Below are 15,035 nucleotides of genomic sequence, written 5' to 3'. Positions count from 1 at the left end.
CGAGCTACCGACCCCCTTGAAGATGTCTCCCGCAGACGGGGACGAAACGTTGGGAAACAACACAGAATTCCAGAATGAGATTTTCACTCTGCAGCGGAGTGTGCCCTGATATGAAACTTCCTGGCAGATTAAAACTGTGTGCCTGACCGAGACTCGAACTCGGGACCTTTGCCTTTCGCGGGCAAGTGCTCTACCAACTGTGCTACCGAAGCACGACTCACGGCCGGTACTCACAGCTTTACTTCTGCCAGTATCTCGTCTCCTACCTTCCAAACTTTACAGAAACTCTCCTGGAAACATCCCCCAGGCTGTGGCTAAGCCATGTCTCCGCAGTATCCTTTCTTTCAGGAGTGCTAGTTCTGCTAGGTTCGCAGGAGAGCTTCTGGACATGACATTTCAGGCCGTGAAAGTCTACATTTTGATATTAGGAGATGCGCTATGGCTTCTGTCACCTCAGTGTAATTTAACAACAATTATTTTTTAATTTATTTTTGGGGTGGGGATAAAATACCCCGCTCCCCAAACTCTTGGTAATGTATCTTCTGGAAAATGCCTCGGTATTGCTAGGGTTAAACGTCGAATGTCGACAAGTGCGCGAGACTGTAGCGAACCGCGGTCCGTGTTGCAGGCAAGTTCCGGCTGGAGTTCCGGCGGCTGTTCTGGAAGTGCGCGTACGGCGGCGGCGGCCGCTACTCGCCGGCGCCCGCGCCGCTGGTGCTGCGCCGCGGCGGCGCCCGCCTCCGCGTCTCGGCGTCGGTGGCGGCGACGGCGACGGCGTGCCCCTCGGCCACCGGCTCCGGCCTCGAGATGCGCTCGCTGTACCGGCCGGCCGCCTGACACCCCCCGGCGCGGCGCGTCGTGCTGCAGAGCTGGGGCGCGTGCGCCGCCGACCGGCCGCCTCTCCAGCACCCGCACCGCTTCACCTGGGCCACCTCCGCCTCCGCCGGCTCCGTGCAGTACGAGTAGCGCCGGGGGGGCGGCGCCCACTCACCTGCGCTGTAGAGCAGGCGGGCGTCAACCTAGTTGAAAGAAATTTATCGCCGTGGATAGAAACTGTAACACCCCACCCGTCACTTATCTGGTTTTGGTGTGTGTTCACCCCAGGTAATTGACTAACAGATCAACAGAGAGTGCAAAACTGCTGCAATGTCGGATAACGCAAAAAAAGTAATAAGGCCCTGTGACTCCTGATTGAACTGCGGTGGCAGTGTTGACATTAATTGATTCAGAATTGATACCTTTTAATTAAAAAGGGGTACACATTGATGTTATATTCAGCTATTGAACACTAGATGCAAATGTTGAACATAAAATTAATTAAGAAAGTGACTTGGGATTTCAACTACTTGATTAAAACAGATGCAGTCAATTAGCACAGATTTATTTTAACTCACGACCTTCAATCATCACATTACATGACTCCTCTAACAGGCAGTCGTAATGAATTGCGTTTGCGTGGAGTAAAGCACGATAAATCAAAAGTAAGTCCTATCGACTGACCCAGGCGTAATGCGATGTGCGAGAAGAATCTACAATGTACGGCCCACGAAACCCTCGTGGAAACTTTGCCGACGTGATCCAATAAATTAATCAGTGGTCGGAGCGGGCGCAATATCACCGAATTCAGTATGGCGGTGCGGCGTTGTTATGTGGACGTCGACCGACCTCGTGGTACTGCAAGGCTGCGGTCGTCTATTCACTTATAGCTATCTTGCTCAGTACATAGCTGAACGAAAACTTTCTATCTCCAAGCTCAATCGTTCCGTTTGCTAATTCCTAAACTGCAGAGATGCTCGCTCTCTCTGAGGCAACCTGAGTAAAGAACGCCATGTCCGCACTCTAGGCAAGCTGGGAACGGAAGACTACTACAGAGACTTCTCCCAGTCCGCTCTTTGCCTCGGTTTCACCTCCAGCAAAATCACTTACGCCAATTGCAGCGCAAGTCGCGTTAATTATGCGTCGCTTCCCAGCGCCGACCAATGCCTGCTCTGGGAAGTGAACAAATTCCCACAAAATTTCCCTTCCTCTCAACTTCTGCTATTTAGCTCCTCCCAGGCCATCCATCAAGGTTAGCGTCTGCACAACACACAAATTTTTCTGGAATTCTGACTCCCAGGAGAGTACTTCAGATTCCTTGACCCTACATTCCCATCGGAGGCCAGCGTATTTCATTCTGTCGCTCTTCACCTGATTTACTTCAGACTCTGCGGACCGTAAATTCAGTGTGAAGTTGCTATAGTCGCGAGCACGCATATTTTGACCTGTGTTGACCGCTCCACTGTAGCTTTGCGCGGCTTTCTCGCATGTTTCACTGAAAACGGGATGACGGACATTTATCAACAGGCGTACAAGTTCTCTGTCTGCTTTCCAGTACACCAGCATGGGGTCAACCACCCACTCACTGTCACTCATCTTAAGGCAGCTGGAAGCCACGCCCTGTTAGCGCTTTCTCAGAGCTTGAGCCGCCCTAAGCTGCCTATTGTCGCTTCCCTTCGCCACTCCTCAGCCGGCCGGCCACAGTGACTCGAATACTTCCCTGGGATAAACTAGCCTCCAGTAAATCGACGCATTTCTACAAAGTTTTCATGTCGTGTGAATTACTTTAAAACCATCACCCGACATTAATTATTCCAATACGTCCATACTATACCCTCTACAAGATGAATTGTGCCTGGTCAGTCATTTTTGTTCAGCCCTACTGTTCGCTCAACGTGAGTTAGGTGATCTTCAATGACTTCATGTAAGGGGCATAGTTCTTGCCATCTTACAAAACTTACAAGAAATTGGGTTGGCTGAATTAAGGTGGCACTCATGATCACATTCGACACTGTACTTAACCCTTTAAGTGCTTGTGGCGTAAGTACCTGTTGAACTGAGCACACTGGTCGCTAAATAATAAGAATCCACTTGTTACAAAAATATTAATGAGGCGTTTCCGACATGGCTCATCACCAGTATATCTTCTGGACATTCTTGGTCGGTAAAATTGCGACACAAGGCCATGTAGGAGGTCTGCAAACGTAATGCGATTAGGTGAGCACTTCATTAACGCTGCTCCAGGTCGCTTGGTAATGAGAATCCACTTGCTACACATTCGCAACCTTTCAGTTAAACCATACACGATGTTTTACAGATCCTAAGGTTGCTTATCCGAGGCGTGCTGCCCCCGGACGGTAGTTCGACAACTTCAGTACTGAGCAAATTGTGTGACTTTTTTATTTGGTCCGTCTCGATTGCAGCAGAATTTTATGTCAGTGCTACTGAGACGAAAGACATGGAAAAAAAAATCAGTTTTGTAAGGCTGTAGAGGGGACTTAGTAAATGAAGTCTTACAACAAACCTATGTTCCGAAATGTACCGTTTGCAAGTAAACTACGTTTAAAAATAGTATCCCTTTTAAATCTCTCGCCTCAGCAAACAGAGACGAGCTCACCTCTTCATTTTGGTCATAAAACCATTTTGAGAACGAGGTTTTCCACGACGGTACTGATGAATAAAGCACTCTCGGACTCCTTGCCGCATTAGTCGAGGGTGGAACCTCAAACTTTTCAGGAGCACCTCCATAGTTAGGAGCAACTGACTAAATTGCTGCTGTGGTAACCGTATATAGCCCATAGACGGCTTCTAGTTGGTCGGTAATTACGTAATGCTGTCGCAGATCGTGTCAACGTCTGCTCTGGTGGTGCGACGGCTCCCGTAGTAGCACAAACATTGCGAAGAATGTCGCTGCTTCTTTCTGCATCGAGAACTCGCTTCTATGTGCCGCAAAATACCATATCCTTTGTGATGGTTGACGTTCTCCTCGCACTTTCTTATTTCTATAGCCTCTTTAAGAATTTCAGTACGAAGGAGTATGGGAAAAATCTTTTATTTCGTCAGTATTTTTTATTTGCTCATAATCCTGTGGTTAGCAACTGCAGGTTTCTCCAGTTCCTGATTTTTAATATTCCGTTGATATTCTGCACTGTGACCAAAAACGATGCGGATGGGATGGCCGATGCAATTGCTACCGCAGTAACAAGGGATTTTATACAAGTAAATCCCAAGGATCCTGAGGCTGAGATTGTTCTTAAGAGGACGTACAATCTCCTTTACCTTCTTAGGTCAGAAAATAGGTCTTATACTTCGTCTTCCCATGTCTCTCCATATTTTGCTGAATGTAGTGCCGTAGAAAGGAATATAATCGGTGGCTCATCACGTGACTGTTCAAGATTTTTACGTTTTCTCTTCTTGGACAATGCTGATTTCATAAGACGTGAACCATGGCCGTTCCTATGAAGTACGTCTACAGAAGAAATGGCTGTGGTTTATGTCATATGATGCCAGCATTCTTCAAGAAGAGAAAACGTGAAAATATTCAACAGTCACGTGATGAGCTATTGATTGTATTCCTTCCTTTCTATGGCGCTACATTCAGAAAAATAGATGGTCCTAGAAAGACAACATATGAACTATTTTCCGACCTCCTAACAAGATAAAGGAGATGCAACACCGAGTTAAGGACAGTTTCTGCATCAGGATCGGTCTGTCCATCCGTACCATTCCTGTCCGCTGTGTAGAAAATCAACGACATATTAAAAATCGAGAATTGGGCAAATCTGCAGTTGCTGACCACAGGTTTATGAAAAAAAAATACAAAAATATTATTGGACGAAACAAAAGTTTTGGTCCATGGTTCTACATATGGGATTCTCTAATTAAAGTGACTGTGGGAATAATAATGTGCGGGAAGAACTTGAGCCGCTTCAATGCAAGCGAGTACTCGATGCAGAGAAGGAAAAGAGACATTCTTCGCTACTGGAGCGGTGGCGCCGCCAGCGCAGACGTTGACACCATCTGCGACAGCAATATGTAATTACCGACCAATCAGAAGCCTTCTGTGGTCTACATAAGGTCACCACAGCAGCAGTTTAGGAAGCCAGCTGCCTCTGATTAAGACGACGCAAGTAAACTTTCAAAGCTCAAAGTTTTGCCCTGTACTGACCTGACAAGAAGTCCGGGAATTTTTTATGCATTAAACTCTTTTCACTCCAAAATAATTTCCAAATATGAAGAAAGGGACAAACGACAGGAAAAACTCATAGAATTGACTTCAGGCAGAAGCCCAGAGCTTCGGCTTTGTAGTGTGGCACTTATCTATAAGGTATTTAGCCAGAATGTTTGGTACGTTGTTGTTGTGGTCTTAAGCCCAAAGACTGGTTTTAAGCAGGTATCCATGGCAGTTTATCCTCTAACTGCGCAATACTAATCCAGACTACACGATGTTGAATCTGCCTACCCCAGCCATAACTTGCTCTCTCTCTCTCTCTTCGATTCCTTTCTTCAGGCAAATTGAGTCATAGATTTCTCTTTTTCCAAATTCCCAATTTTAGCGTAACTAAACATAATTCAACTCTCGATTACAAACGGAGTAGCTCTTCCACAGAAAGTGATTCCCTATGTGGTATGTGAAGCATATCTCAGTACACAGCATGATAGTCTATTCCTACGTTTTTCATCAAATGAGCGCCTCTTGCCTTTCTTCACAGTATTGCACGAAAGTTTCAAAATTAACATTTCGGAGTGCAATGCATCTGCTCCCGTCAAATTACTAGCTTCTCTGTTTCCTGTGTCGAGCCTGCGACTTCTTCTTCGCCCCTACGGAAGTACCGACAATAACCGAAGGCAATGCATAGGTCCCCTTCCGTAGCTCAGTGGTCAGCGCCTCTGACTGCGATTCGGAGGACACGGGGTCACTCTTGTGATGCGAACTGAGAAGCTACCTGAATGAGAAATAGCGGGTTCAACGTCTGTAAAACCGATAGCCGTCAGGGGAACGGCTTTCCGACTAGAGCACTGGAAGTGCATGCCTGATCGGTGTGCTGTCCGAAAGACAGGGCGAATGAACTTCGCTCAGGTTAGTGGACATAGCCAAGGATGACCGACACTACTTCGCCTATTGACAGAGAGATACGTGCACGGCAAGCATAACAGTGCGGTATCTCGCTGATGGGCATAGGTCTCAAAGATTGAGGTCCACAAAAAAGACAGGCTGCGTCGCGTGCGTCATAGCGCGTGACGCTGCAAGTCTTACTAATGCTAGCAGCAATTGTCGAGGAACGGCTAACTATTTCAAACAAATTTAGCAATTCCTGACTGAACATTTAAATGCATGATGGCGCTCGATAACATACGACAAAGGTAGGACCTTTACTGGGCATTTTTCGTTGCCATATTGATTTCCCTTGGGCCCTCCAGGGACCCGAGAGTTCGCGAAGTATGAAGGGCAAGGTAATTAGCCTTACGTCACACGTTTGTTACGGGGACCTGTATTTCGCTTGGGCCCCGGCAAAGTCGCAGTGTGCACAAGCTCGTTGCTGTTCTGTAGGACTGGGGCTTCACAGCTAACCGCCATGTTCCCTTTGGGTGTCAAGAGCTCGTTAGGTCGCAGTCAGGGTTTTCTCCCACCTGGGAGTGAATCCGATCGAAACACTTGGATAGCGACCACTCGAGATCAACTACCACTCACTTAGGTTGCCAAACGGATGTAGTTTCTAGTGCTGACCACATGCACCTTCATCCTGCGTACTAATGATGCCACATCACGAACATGTCACAATGGCCAGTCAGTTTAGTTGTAGTTAGTACCTTAGTTAGAAATTTTTACTTGTCAGCGAACCAAATTCGTTAGTTAACCAGCACTACCCCATATGTACGTCAGATCGGCATGTGAGGGTGCTACATAGCACTTGTTGACATTCCATTCATATATGAAACATTACTGGAGTCGCATATTTCATAAGAACTCATAGTACGTTTCCATGGTTTCTCCAATAGTTTAAATTGAATACTGGCGTTGTTTCCTTGAAAGGAAGCTGCCAGTTTCCTTCTTCAATCTTCTCCAATTCGAGCTTGTCCTCCTTCCCTAACGGCCTTGTCATCGACAGAAAAATTCCACTCTTCCTTCTTTGCTTTACCACGATCCTCTGAAGTGGTTCATAAGACTAGAGCCGCCTTCCCTTTCCCATGTTCAGTGTTTGTTCGGTACTGTATCAGCATGTGATGTACAAGCTTTGCCAACTTTGGCCCAAATAAAAAGATATTTGTCTCCATTCAGTTTCTTCTTTCTTCTTGTAGACAAGGAACAAGGGCATGGTTACTGAATATACATATGAGAATTCGAGTTCAAACTCTCCTCTGTTACATCGTTTCAACTTGTGGCTGTTTAACGCACGTATTTCACTAAAGAGCAGTAGTAAATAATCTGTCTGTTACTATTAAATAAAAATTACTCACCTGCGAAGAATCGACATGACAATACGGGAGGCGGCTGTTACCTTTCGATTTCTACGAAGGCGTGTGTGAGAACTTCAGTGGTGTACGTAATGGAGGGACACCAAGGGACTGAAGCTGTAAGACGAGCAGTGAGACAGGTCTGAGTATATCTGTCACTAAAGAATTTTCCATGAAACACAAGATGGATAGAGGTGCCTGGGTGGGCAAGACGCAGGACTTGCATTTGAGAGGATGACATCAATTTTTGTTGTTTATTTATGCCTCCTATGCGTTTTATGCTCCTGTAATTTTCTTCATGGGAATTTATTACTATGTATTATTACTTGTACCGCGTATATATGACGCATATTTAGTAATCATCAATAAAACTAAATGGTAGAGTGTGGCCTTGCAAGGGTAACAAAAATGAACTCCATACTAGGTGGCTCCGTAGTTTGCTCACTGGATTGTGCTTTGGGAGAAGCGTGTTTCAAATCACCGTAAGGCCGTGCCGATTCAGGTTCTCCGTGGTTTCCGTAGTTCGACTAAGTCACTTAACCACATGGCTGCAATCAAAGAGTCACGGTCTACTTCCTTCTCCCATCGGACATTGTGCTCGGTAATCTCGTTTACGACGGAATGCTGAAACCCAATTTTATTTTCAAAGGTAGGAGTCCCAGTTCGAGTTCCATTCCAGCATACAGTTTCAGGCAGATTCTTTTCATCTCACGCTCAAATGTGCAGTGAAATTCTGAAAAGCGTACTGATTAATTAATAAAATCTTCTCCGTTTTCAAGCCGCGTCAATTCGAGTAAAAAACCGAGAAGATTTTATTCAGACATGCCTCTATGAAAGACCCCGAGGACACATACTGCTTAATGTCATGCAAGTGGCAATTCAGGAAATAGAGCGTTTCTAATACAGCACTGATACTTCCATAACAGCAAGTCGTTATTAGGTTGAGAAACCATCTGCTGTATTTAGGTGCATTACGCACGTTCGTTTTACTTCATTTCGCGATTTGTGAAATGATTATGTAAATGCGGCATTTTTTAGAAGCAGTTATTATCTTCAAATATTTAACGACACTGATAATTTTTACACATCACCTCCTGTACACCCTTGAAAATTTTAGTTTGCTTCCAATTAGTCACTAGTACAAAGCGTGTTCGATTGAAATTGTTCCAACTGCGCCAGAGCTGTGGTTACATGTTACCATTTTGCCTCCCCAACCCTCACAAATAAGAATTCCTATAATTTTCTTCTGAAATACTGTCTTGTGTGTACGAAGATTTGTTGAAATTGCTCTAGGAATTCCAGAGCTATATTGGAAACCACACAGACACAGACACAGACACAGACACACACCCACCCACACACACACACACACACACACACACACACACACACACGCATCCATTTTTATGCAAATACCATTACCTATAGTTGATCCAGAGCTCAGTACCATTCCAGTGTTTATAAGATATAAAATACTTTCACCGCAGTTTCAGAACTCTACATATTTCGCTTAATGCTACCAATATTTATTCATACCCTTCACTTAGTCCCTGGCGATGTTGATGGAGGCAGTCACCGAAAGCTTGGGACGTTATTCGAATGTGACATGGCAAACGAGAAGTTTTTATCCAAGGACTCAATTGCGAAAGGCTTCGTAACCATCCCAGATACCTCATTCAAAAATTGACAAGCGCTAAAAATTGTTATCGAACACAAATTCCATGTCAAAGACATAAGAATAGAAGGTTTTGTGAAATATACTGTGGCAGTGATATTTTTCATGTCTGGTGCAAAGTGAGATCAAAAGTGCGCGAGAGTTTTTTTTTTTTTTGGTCATGTGTTGTTTTCTATCTTTGCCGTAAGACCATAGGATCTTCTAGTTTTTGTTACTTCTCTGTTGTTTTTAGTTTCTTCTCATTGTGAGTTTTCACGAATAAATATTACTTCGTTAACTCATTATACCGGACGGCTATGCAATTATTTGTTGTAGGCAAGTCGCCTACATAATTGGTGACTCCGACGTGATCTGAACACGCAACCTTCTGATCTGGAGTCAGAGGGCCTCACACACTGGGTGCAGCAGCTAAAACCATTCCAGATAGATACCCAGTACCTATTATACAGGACTTCACATGTGCTTTGGCCGGCGCGAAAAATTTTAGCGTCCTCGATTGCAAGAAAGCATACAACCAGATACCGGTGGCTCCAAGAGATGTTCATAAAACAGCAGTGATTACACCATTTGGATTATTCGAGTTTTTATTTATGCCTTTTGGCCTTAAGAACGCAGCACAGACTTGGCAGCGATTTATCGACGAGGTGATAAAGGGATTAACATTTTACTTTGCTTATCTTGATGAGATTTTGGTTTTCTCTCCGGATAGTCAAACACATGAACAGCATCTGTGTCAACTTCGCAAGCGTCTATCTGACTACGGAGTCGTTTTAAACGAAAATAAACGCGTCATGCACAAGAACCAAGTCACTTCCCTCGGCCATACTGTGTCATCAGGAGGTATATTGCCTCTGCCAGAGAAGATCGCGGCGATACAGGCCCTTCCGAAACCGACAAACTACCAAGAGCTACGACGATACATGGGATTAATAAATTTTTATAGACGTCACCTAACAGCAACGGCTGCGGTGCAAGCACCACTCACTGATGCACTCAAGGGACACGACGCCAAAGGTCGACGAATAGTTAAGTGGACACAAGAAATGGACAAAGCATTTAATGATCTTCAAGGAAGCCTCAGCAAAGCAGTGTTGCTCACTCACCCAGTTTACTACGCAGAGCTAGCTATTGTTGTAGACGCGAGCCAGTCAGCAATAGGGGCGGCGCTGCACCAGCGTGTAGAAGGGCAATGGCAACCACTACGGTTTTTCTCTAAAAAGTTACAGACTGCACAATAGAAGTGGAGCGCGTATGACAGAGAATTGTTCGCGATCTACGAAGCAATTCGATACTTCCGCCCACAAATAGAGGCTAGACCAGTGACTGTGTTTACAGACCACAAACCCATAACATCGGCTTTTAAAAACACCAGTGATAAATGCTCACCAAGACAGTTCCGTTATATTGAGTTCATAAGTCGGTTCACGACAGATACACGCCATTTAAGAGGCGCAGAAAATTTAGTGGCTGACTATTTTTCACGTATTTGCGGGATTTCAGAAATTATAGACTATGATAAACTTGCAGTGGAACAGACCAAGGATGCAGAGCTACGACAGCTGTTAAACGACCCGTCTACAGGTCTGAAGTTCGAGCAAATTCTGGTGCCTAACTCCAAGCGGAAGCTGTGGTGCGACTTTTCTCAAGGCAGACCAAGACCATTCATTTCAGAAATATTGAGCAAGACGGCATTCGACAGTGTCCACACACTATCGCACCCAGGAGCCAACGCTACAATAAAGCTGCTGACAGACCGCTATGTGTGGCCTTCTAGGAAAAGAGACGCGCGCCTTTGGGTACGTTCCTGCATTCCTTGTCAACAAAGTAGGACGACATGTGCGTGCTGATATTGGAGATTTTCAAGGTACCTCTGCTAGATTCGTACACGTTCACGTGGACCTGATTGGACCTCTCTTACAGTCAGAGGGTTACAGATATTTGTTTACGGCCATAGATAGGTGCACAAGATGGGCAGAAGCAACTCCAATAGTCGATATTTCAGCCGAAACTACTGCTAAGACGTTTCTGTGTACGTGGGTTGCCCGTTTTGGATGCCCCCCTCATGTCACAACTGACCAAGGACGTCAGTTAGAATCTACGTTGTTCCTCGAGCTATCCAAAATGTGCTGTTTCCAACGCCACCACACGACTGACTATCACCCTGCCAGTAATGGTATGGTCGAACGATGGCACAGAACACTCAAAGCAGCGTTGATGTGTCATCAAGAGAGATGGACGGAAGCATTACCATTAGTGTTGTTAGGCCTGCGGACAGCTCACAAACCCGATATTGGTGCATCAGTTGCCGAGATGGTTTACGGCGAGCCGCTACGGATTCCTGCAGATTATTTAGTACCAACCTTACTACCTGGATCAGAGGGCCTCACACACTTGGTGCAGCAGCTAAAACGTCACTGCACAAATATACGTTGCCTGCCACTATCTCGCCATGGTAACCGTAAGGTGTTTGTACACAAAGACTTGTACAATTGCTCTCACGTAATGTTGCCAACAGACTCAGTCAAATCGCCTTTACAACCACCATATACGGGCCCATTTCAGGTGCTGAGTAGAAATAAGCATACCGTGGACATAATGTACAATGGTGTTCCGACAAAGATATCGATTGAACGTGTCAAGCCAGCATGGGTTTTACCCTCTCCGACCTCTGACACCACGCCTGTGCATCAACACTTGATGGACGCAGAGCATACCCAAACACCGCTCAGTACATCGTCCGAGACAGGTGAATCACCACCACAAACAACAACGTCACCGCCCCCGAGACACCCGACGCACACCAGAGCTGGACGTCGCATAAAATTCAAGTATCAAGATATCCCTGGGACTCCGCACTTTAATGGGGGGGGGGGGGGGGGGGGCTGTGTGGCAGTGATATTTTTCATGTCTGGTGCAAAGTGAGATCAAAAGTGCGCGAGAGTTTTTTTTTTTTGGTCATGTGTTGTTTTTTATCTTTGCCGTAAGACTATAGGATCTCCTAGTTTTTGTTACTTCTCTGTTGTTTTAGTTTCTTCTCATTGTGAGTTTTCACTAATAAATATTACTTCGTTAACTCATTATACCGGACGGCTATGAAATTATTTGTTGTAGGCAAGTCGCCTACAATACCATACTCTAAAAAATTATAGTTTCCAAGTTAGGTTTCCATTTCAGTAGAAATTTTATATGATGTAGGCTACCAAATGAACAATTTGGTAAGTTACAGTGTCCTTAGCTCAATATATGTATTTAGAAAAGCATTTTTTTGTGTCATCACTCTTGTCACTGGTTGATACGGTCCGCCACGAATTCCTCTCCTTTGCTAACCTCTTTATCTCAGAGTAGGACTTGCAGCCTACGTCCTCAGTTATTTACCGGATGTATTTCAATCTCTCTCTTCCTCTAGACTTTTTGCTCTCTACAGCTCCCTATAGTACAACGGAAGTCATTCCCTGATGTCTTAACAGATGTCCTATCATCCTGTCTCTTCTCCTTATCAGTGTTCTCTTATATTCCTTTCCTCTCCGATTCTGCGCAGAACCTCTTCATTCCTTACTTTATCAGTCCACCTAATTTTCAACATTCGTCTGTAGCACCACATCTCAAATGCTTCGATTCTCTTCTGTTCCGGTTTTCCCACGTCCATGTTTGACTACCATACAATGCTGTACTCCAGACGAACATTCTCAGAAATTTCGTCTTCAAATTAAGGCCGATATTTGTTATTGGTAGACTTCTCTTGGCCAGGAATGCCCATTTTGCTATTGCTAGTCGGCTTTCGATGTCCTCCTTGCTCCGTCCGTCATTAGTTATTTTACTGCCTAGATAGCAGAATTCCTTAACTTCATTGACTTTGTGACCATCAATCCTGATGTTATGTTTTTCGCTGTTCTCATTTCTGCTACTTCTCATTACCTTCCTCTTACTGCGATTTACTCTCAATCGATACTCTGTACTCATTAGACTGTTCATTCTGTTCGGCAGATCATGTAATTCTTCTCCACTTTCACTCGGGATAGTATAATATCCATTAAAAGCTAAGCCTCAGACGGTGTTCAGAACAGTAAACTTCTTAAATTTAATTATTAACTAAGTACTAAGACGTGGTACGATAAATAGTGAAACAGTGTAGAAGCATACTACATCCTCGAAATTTTCAGGCAAATTAAATGGGTGTGCCGGACTGGGACTTAAGCGCTAAACTTTAGCTTTCACTGCCCGTTAGCGACAGCATTTTTGAACCACAGCTCCCGGACCCTCCTCATTACCAGCTTCCACATTCTACATTCTTACACGTTTTCCTGAAAAATTCTTGATTTCCAAGAACACTGAACGAAAGTACTGTTAGCAGTGGGAGTCACTATACTCAGTTGTGATGTTTAAGTTCTGTGTCGCTAGGAAAACTATTAGAGATAGTCTCCAGGATATGATTTTAACCCTTTTTTTAAATTGTGTTAGATAAATCAAATCCGTAGTTATTGTTACGTCTAATACTAATACATCAACAAATTCCTTATAATTTTTACTTTTTGAAGTTTCTTGTCCACTTTGTGTTTGAGAAATGGAATATGCAGTAGCAGCATTTCTAGTTACTGATTTGTGTGCTTTGAGTTTATGAAACGGTGGTAAAATTTGTGTTTGCTACACAAGTGGACTGCTTGTAAACACTGCATGTATCCTAAAAGTAACAAACATGAAAGCAAACGTCTTTTGTGTGCGTTACTATACCATATCAAACACGCCTCGTGTTAACAATGCAATATAAAGCAAATGTGTTTCTAACAAAATAGTGACTTACATTATTTTATCGGAAACAAAAACGAATCAGTATTCTGATTCTCTCTCAGCCAAGGAGAACAGAAACGTTGAGGTGTCCAGGGGTTCACAAAAGGTTGTAACTGATAGTTAACATCGTTCGTGACATATCCTATCAGATACATTCGTTGATGTTGACATCTAACGTGACAAGTTCGAATTGGGTCGGTGAGTAATGTGCTGTAAATTAAAACAATTAGTAAAAGGAATATTAATGATTCAAAGCACAGAGAGTTCTTGCAGTGTTTAGCTTAGAAATCTTCTCGACGGATTGGAAATTAATAGGACGATTTTTCACGACGATGTCTTGAATCCATATAAAATTGGTTACTCACTAACAAGGAACGAGTCTGCGGCAGAGTGTTAGTCCATTATGCTATCTACCTCAGTACAGTATTTTCTTCAGAAGACGTGACCAAAACTAAAATCATCCCGTCTTGGTTACGCAAAGTGAAGATTGACAGATACCTTAGCAGTATAAGTTACTATTTAGTAACCTGCTGACTGCCAAATTTGTCACAGAGTGGAAATGAGTATATACTTTTTAATAAACCATGATCACCAGTGTTAAACTGCTTTGCAGAGCTATGCTATTTTTCAAATGTGCCATAAGAACGGCATCAGAATAGACTGGAAACTAAATGAGACTTGAAAGACGAGAGGATATGGGGAGAAATCACTATTTGGAAAGGACTGATATGTGTGTGTGCGTGTGTGTTTGAAAAATTTATTTTCCGGAAGTGCTTGCACTGAATCTCAGATGTTGTTTATTGTATTAATAAATAAAAGTATTCAAGAAAAGAATATGGTTGCAGAACTATCTCTGCGTACTGATTGAAATAAATCATGCAATTGGAATACTTATCTCAGTAGTTGTCGTTTGATCGAAATATCGCTAAGAATTTATGTGCAAACAATGAAAAAAATTTAATGTTTAGTTTTACGAACAATCAATATTTTTATATGTAAATACGTTATTCATCAGAACTACGTCTTTCAAAGACGTTAAATTTATTTTTATTATTAGCACTATCGTAAGTAAAGAATGTGTACATTTCTCATATTCTATAACGTACACTCCTGTTTACGGTGTACAATGTATGTGCTGAGCTGTTGTAAAATTTATAACTGATAAAAATATTTTCGAGCTAATTTCTCTTCAAACCGATCGTGCGCTAGGCAGGATTTCCTTATCTTCAAACATCAATGGTAAGAATTTTATACAGACTTGTTATTAAATTATCATATTATTATTACTCTTCTTTAACAATAT

The 15,035-nt window shown here is 43.5% G+C and overlaps 1 protein-coding gene across 1 annotated transcript in view; it reads left to right on the top strand.

Annotated features, from left to right (window-relative positions):
- Window positions 1-15,035, top strand: part of LOC126092718 (orexin receptor type 2-like) — a 120,186-nt gene that overhangs the window by 86,699 nt on the left and 18,452 nt on the right. The window contains exon 6 of the mRNA XM_049908441.1: window positions 629-695. Coding sequence (XP_049764398.1) covers window positions 629-695 — 67 coding nt within the window. The remainder of the gene's footprint in view (window positions 1-628; window positions 696-15,035) is intronic.

This window comes from Schistocerca cancellata, chromosome 7 (assembly GCF_023864275.1).
Source record: "Schistocerca cancellata isolate TAMUIC-IGC-003103 chromosome 7, iqSchCanc2.1, whole genome shotgun sequence".
In the NCBI taxonomy this organism is placed as follows: Eukaryota; Metazoa; Arthropoda; class Insecta; order Orthoptera; family Acrididae; genus Schistocerca; species Schistocerca cancellata.
This window is presented reverse-complemented; position numbering and strand designations above follow the sequence as displayed.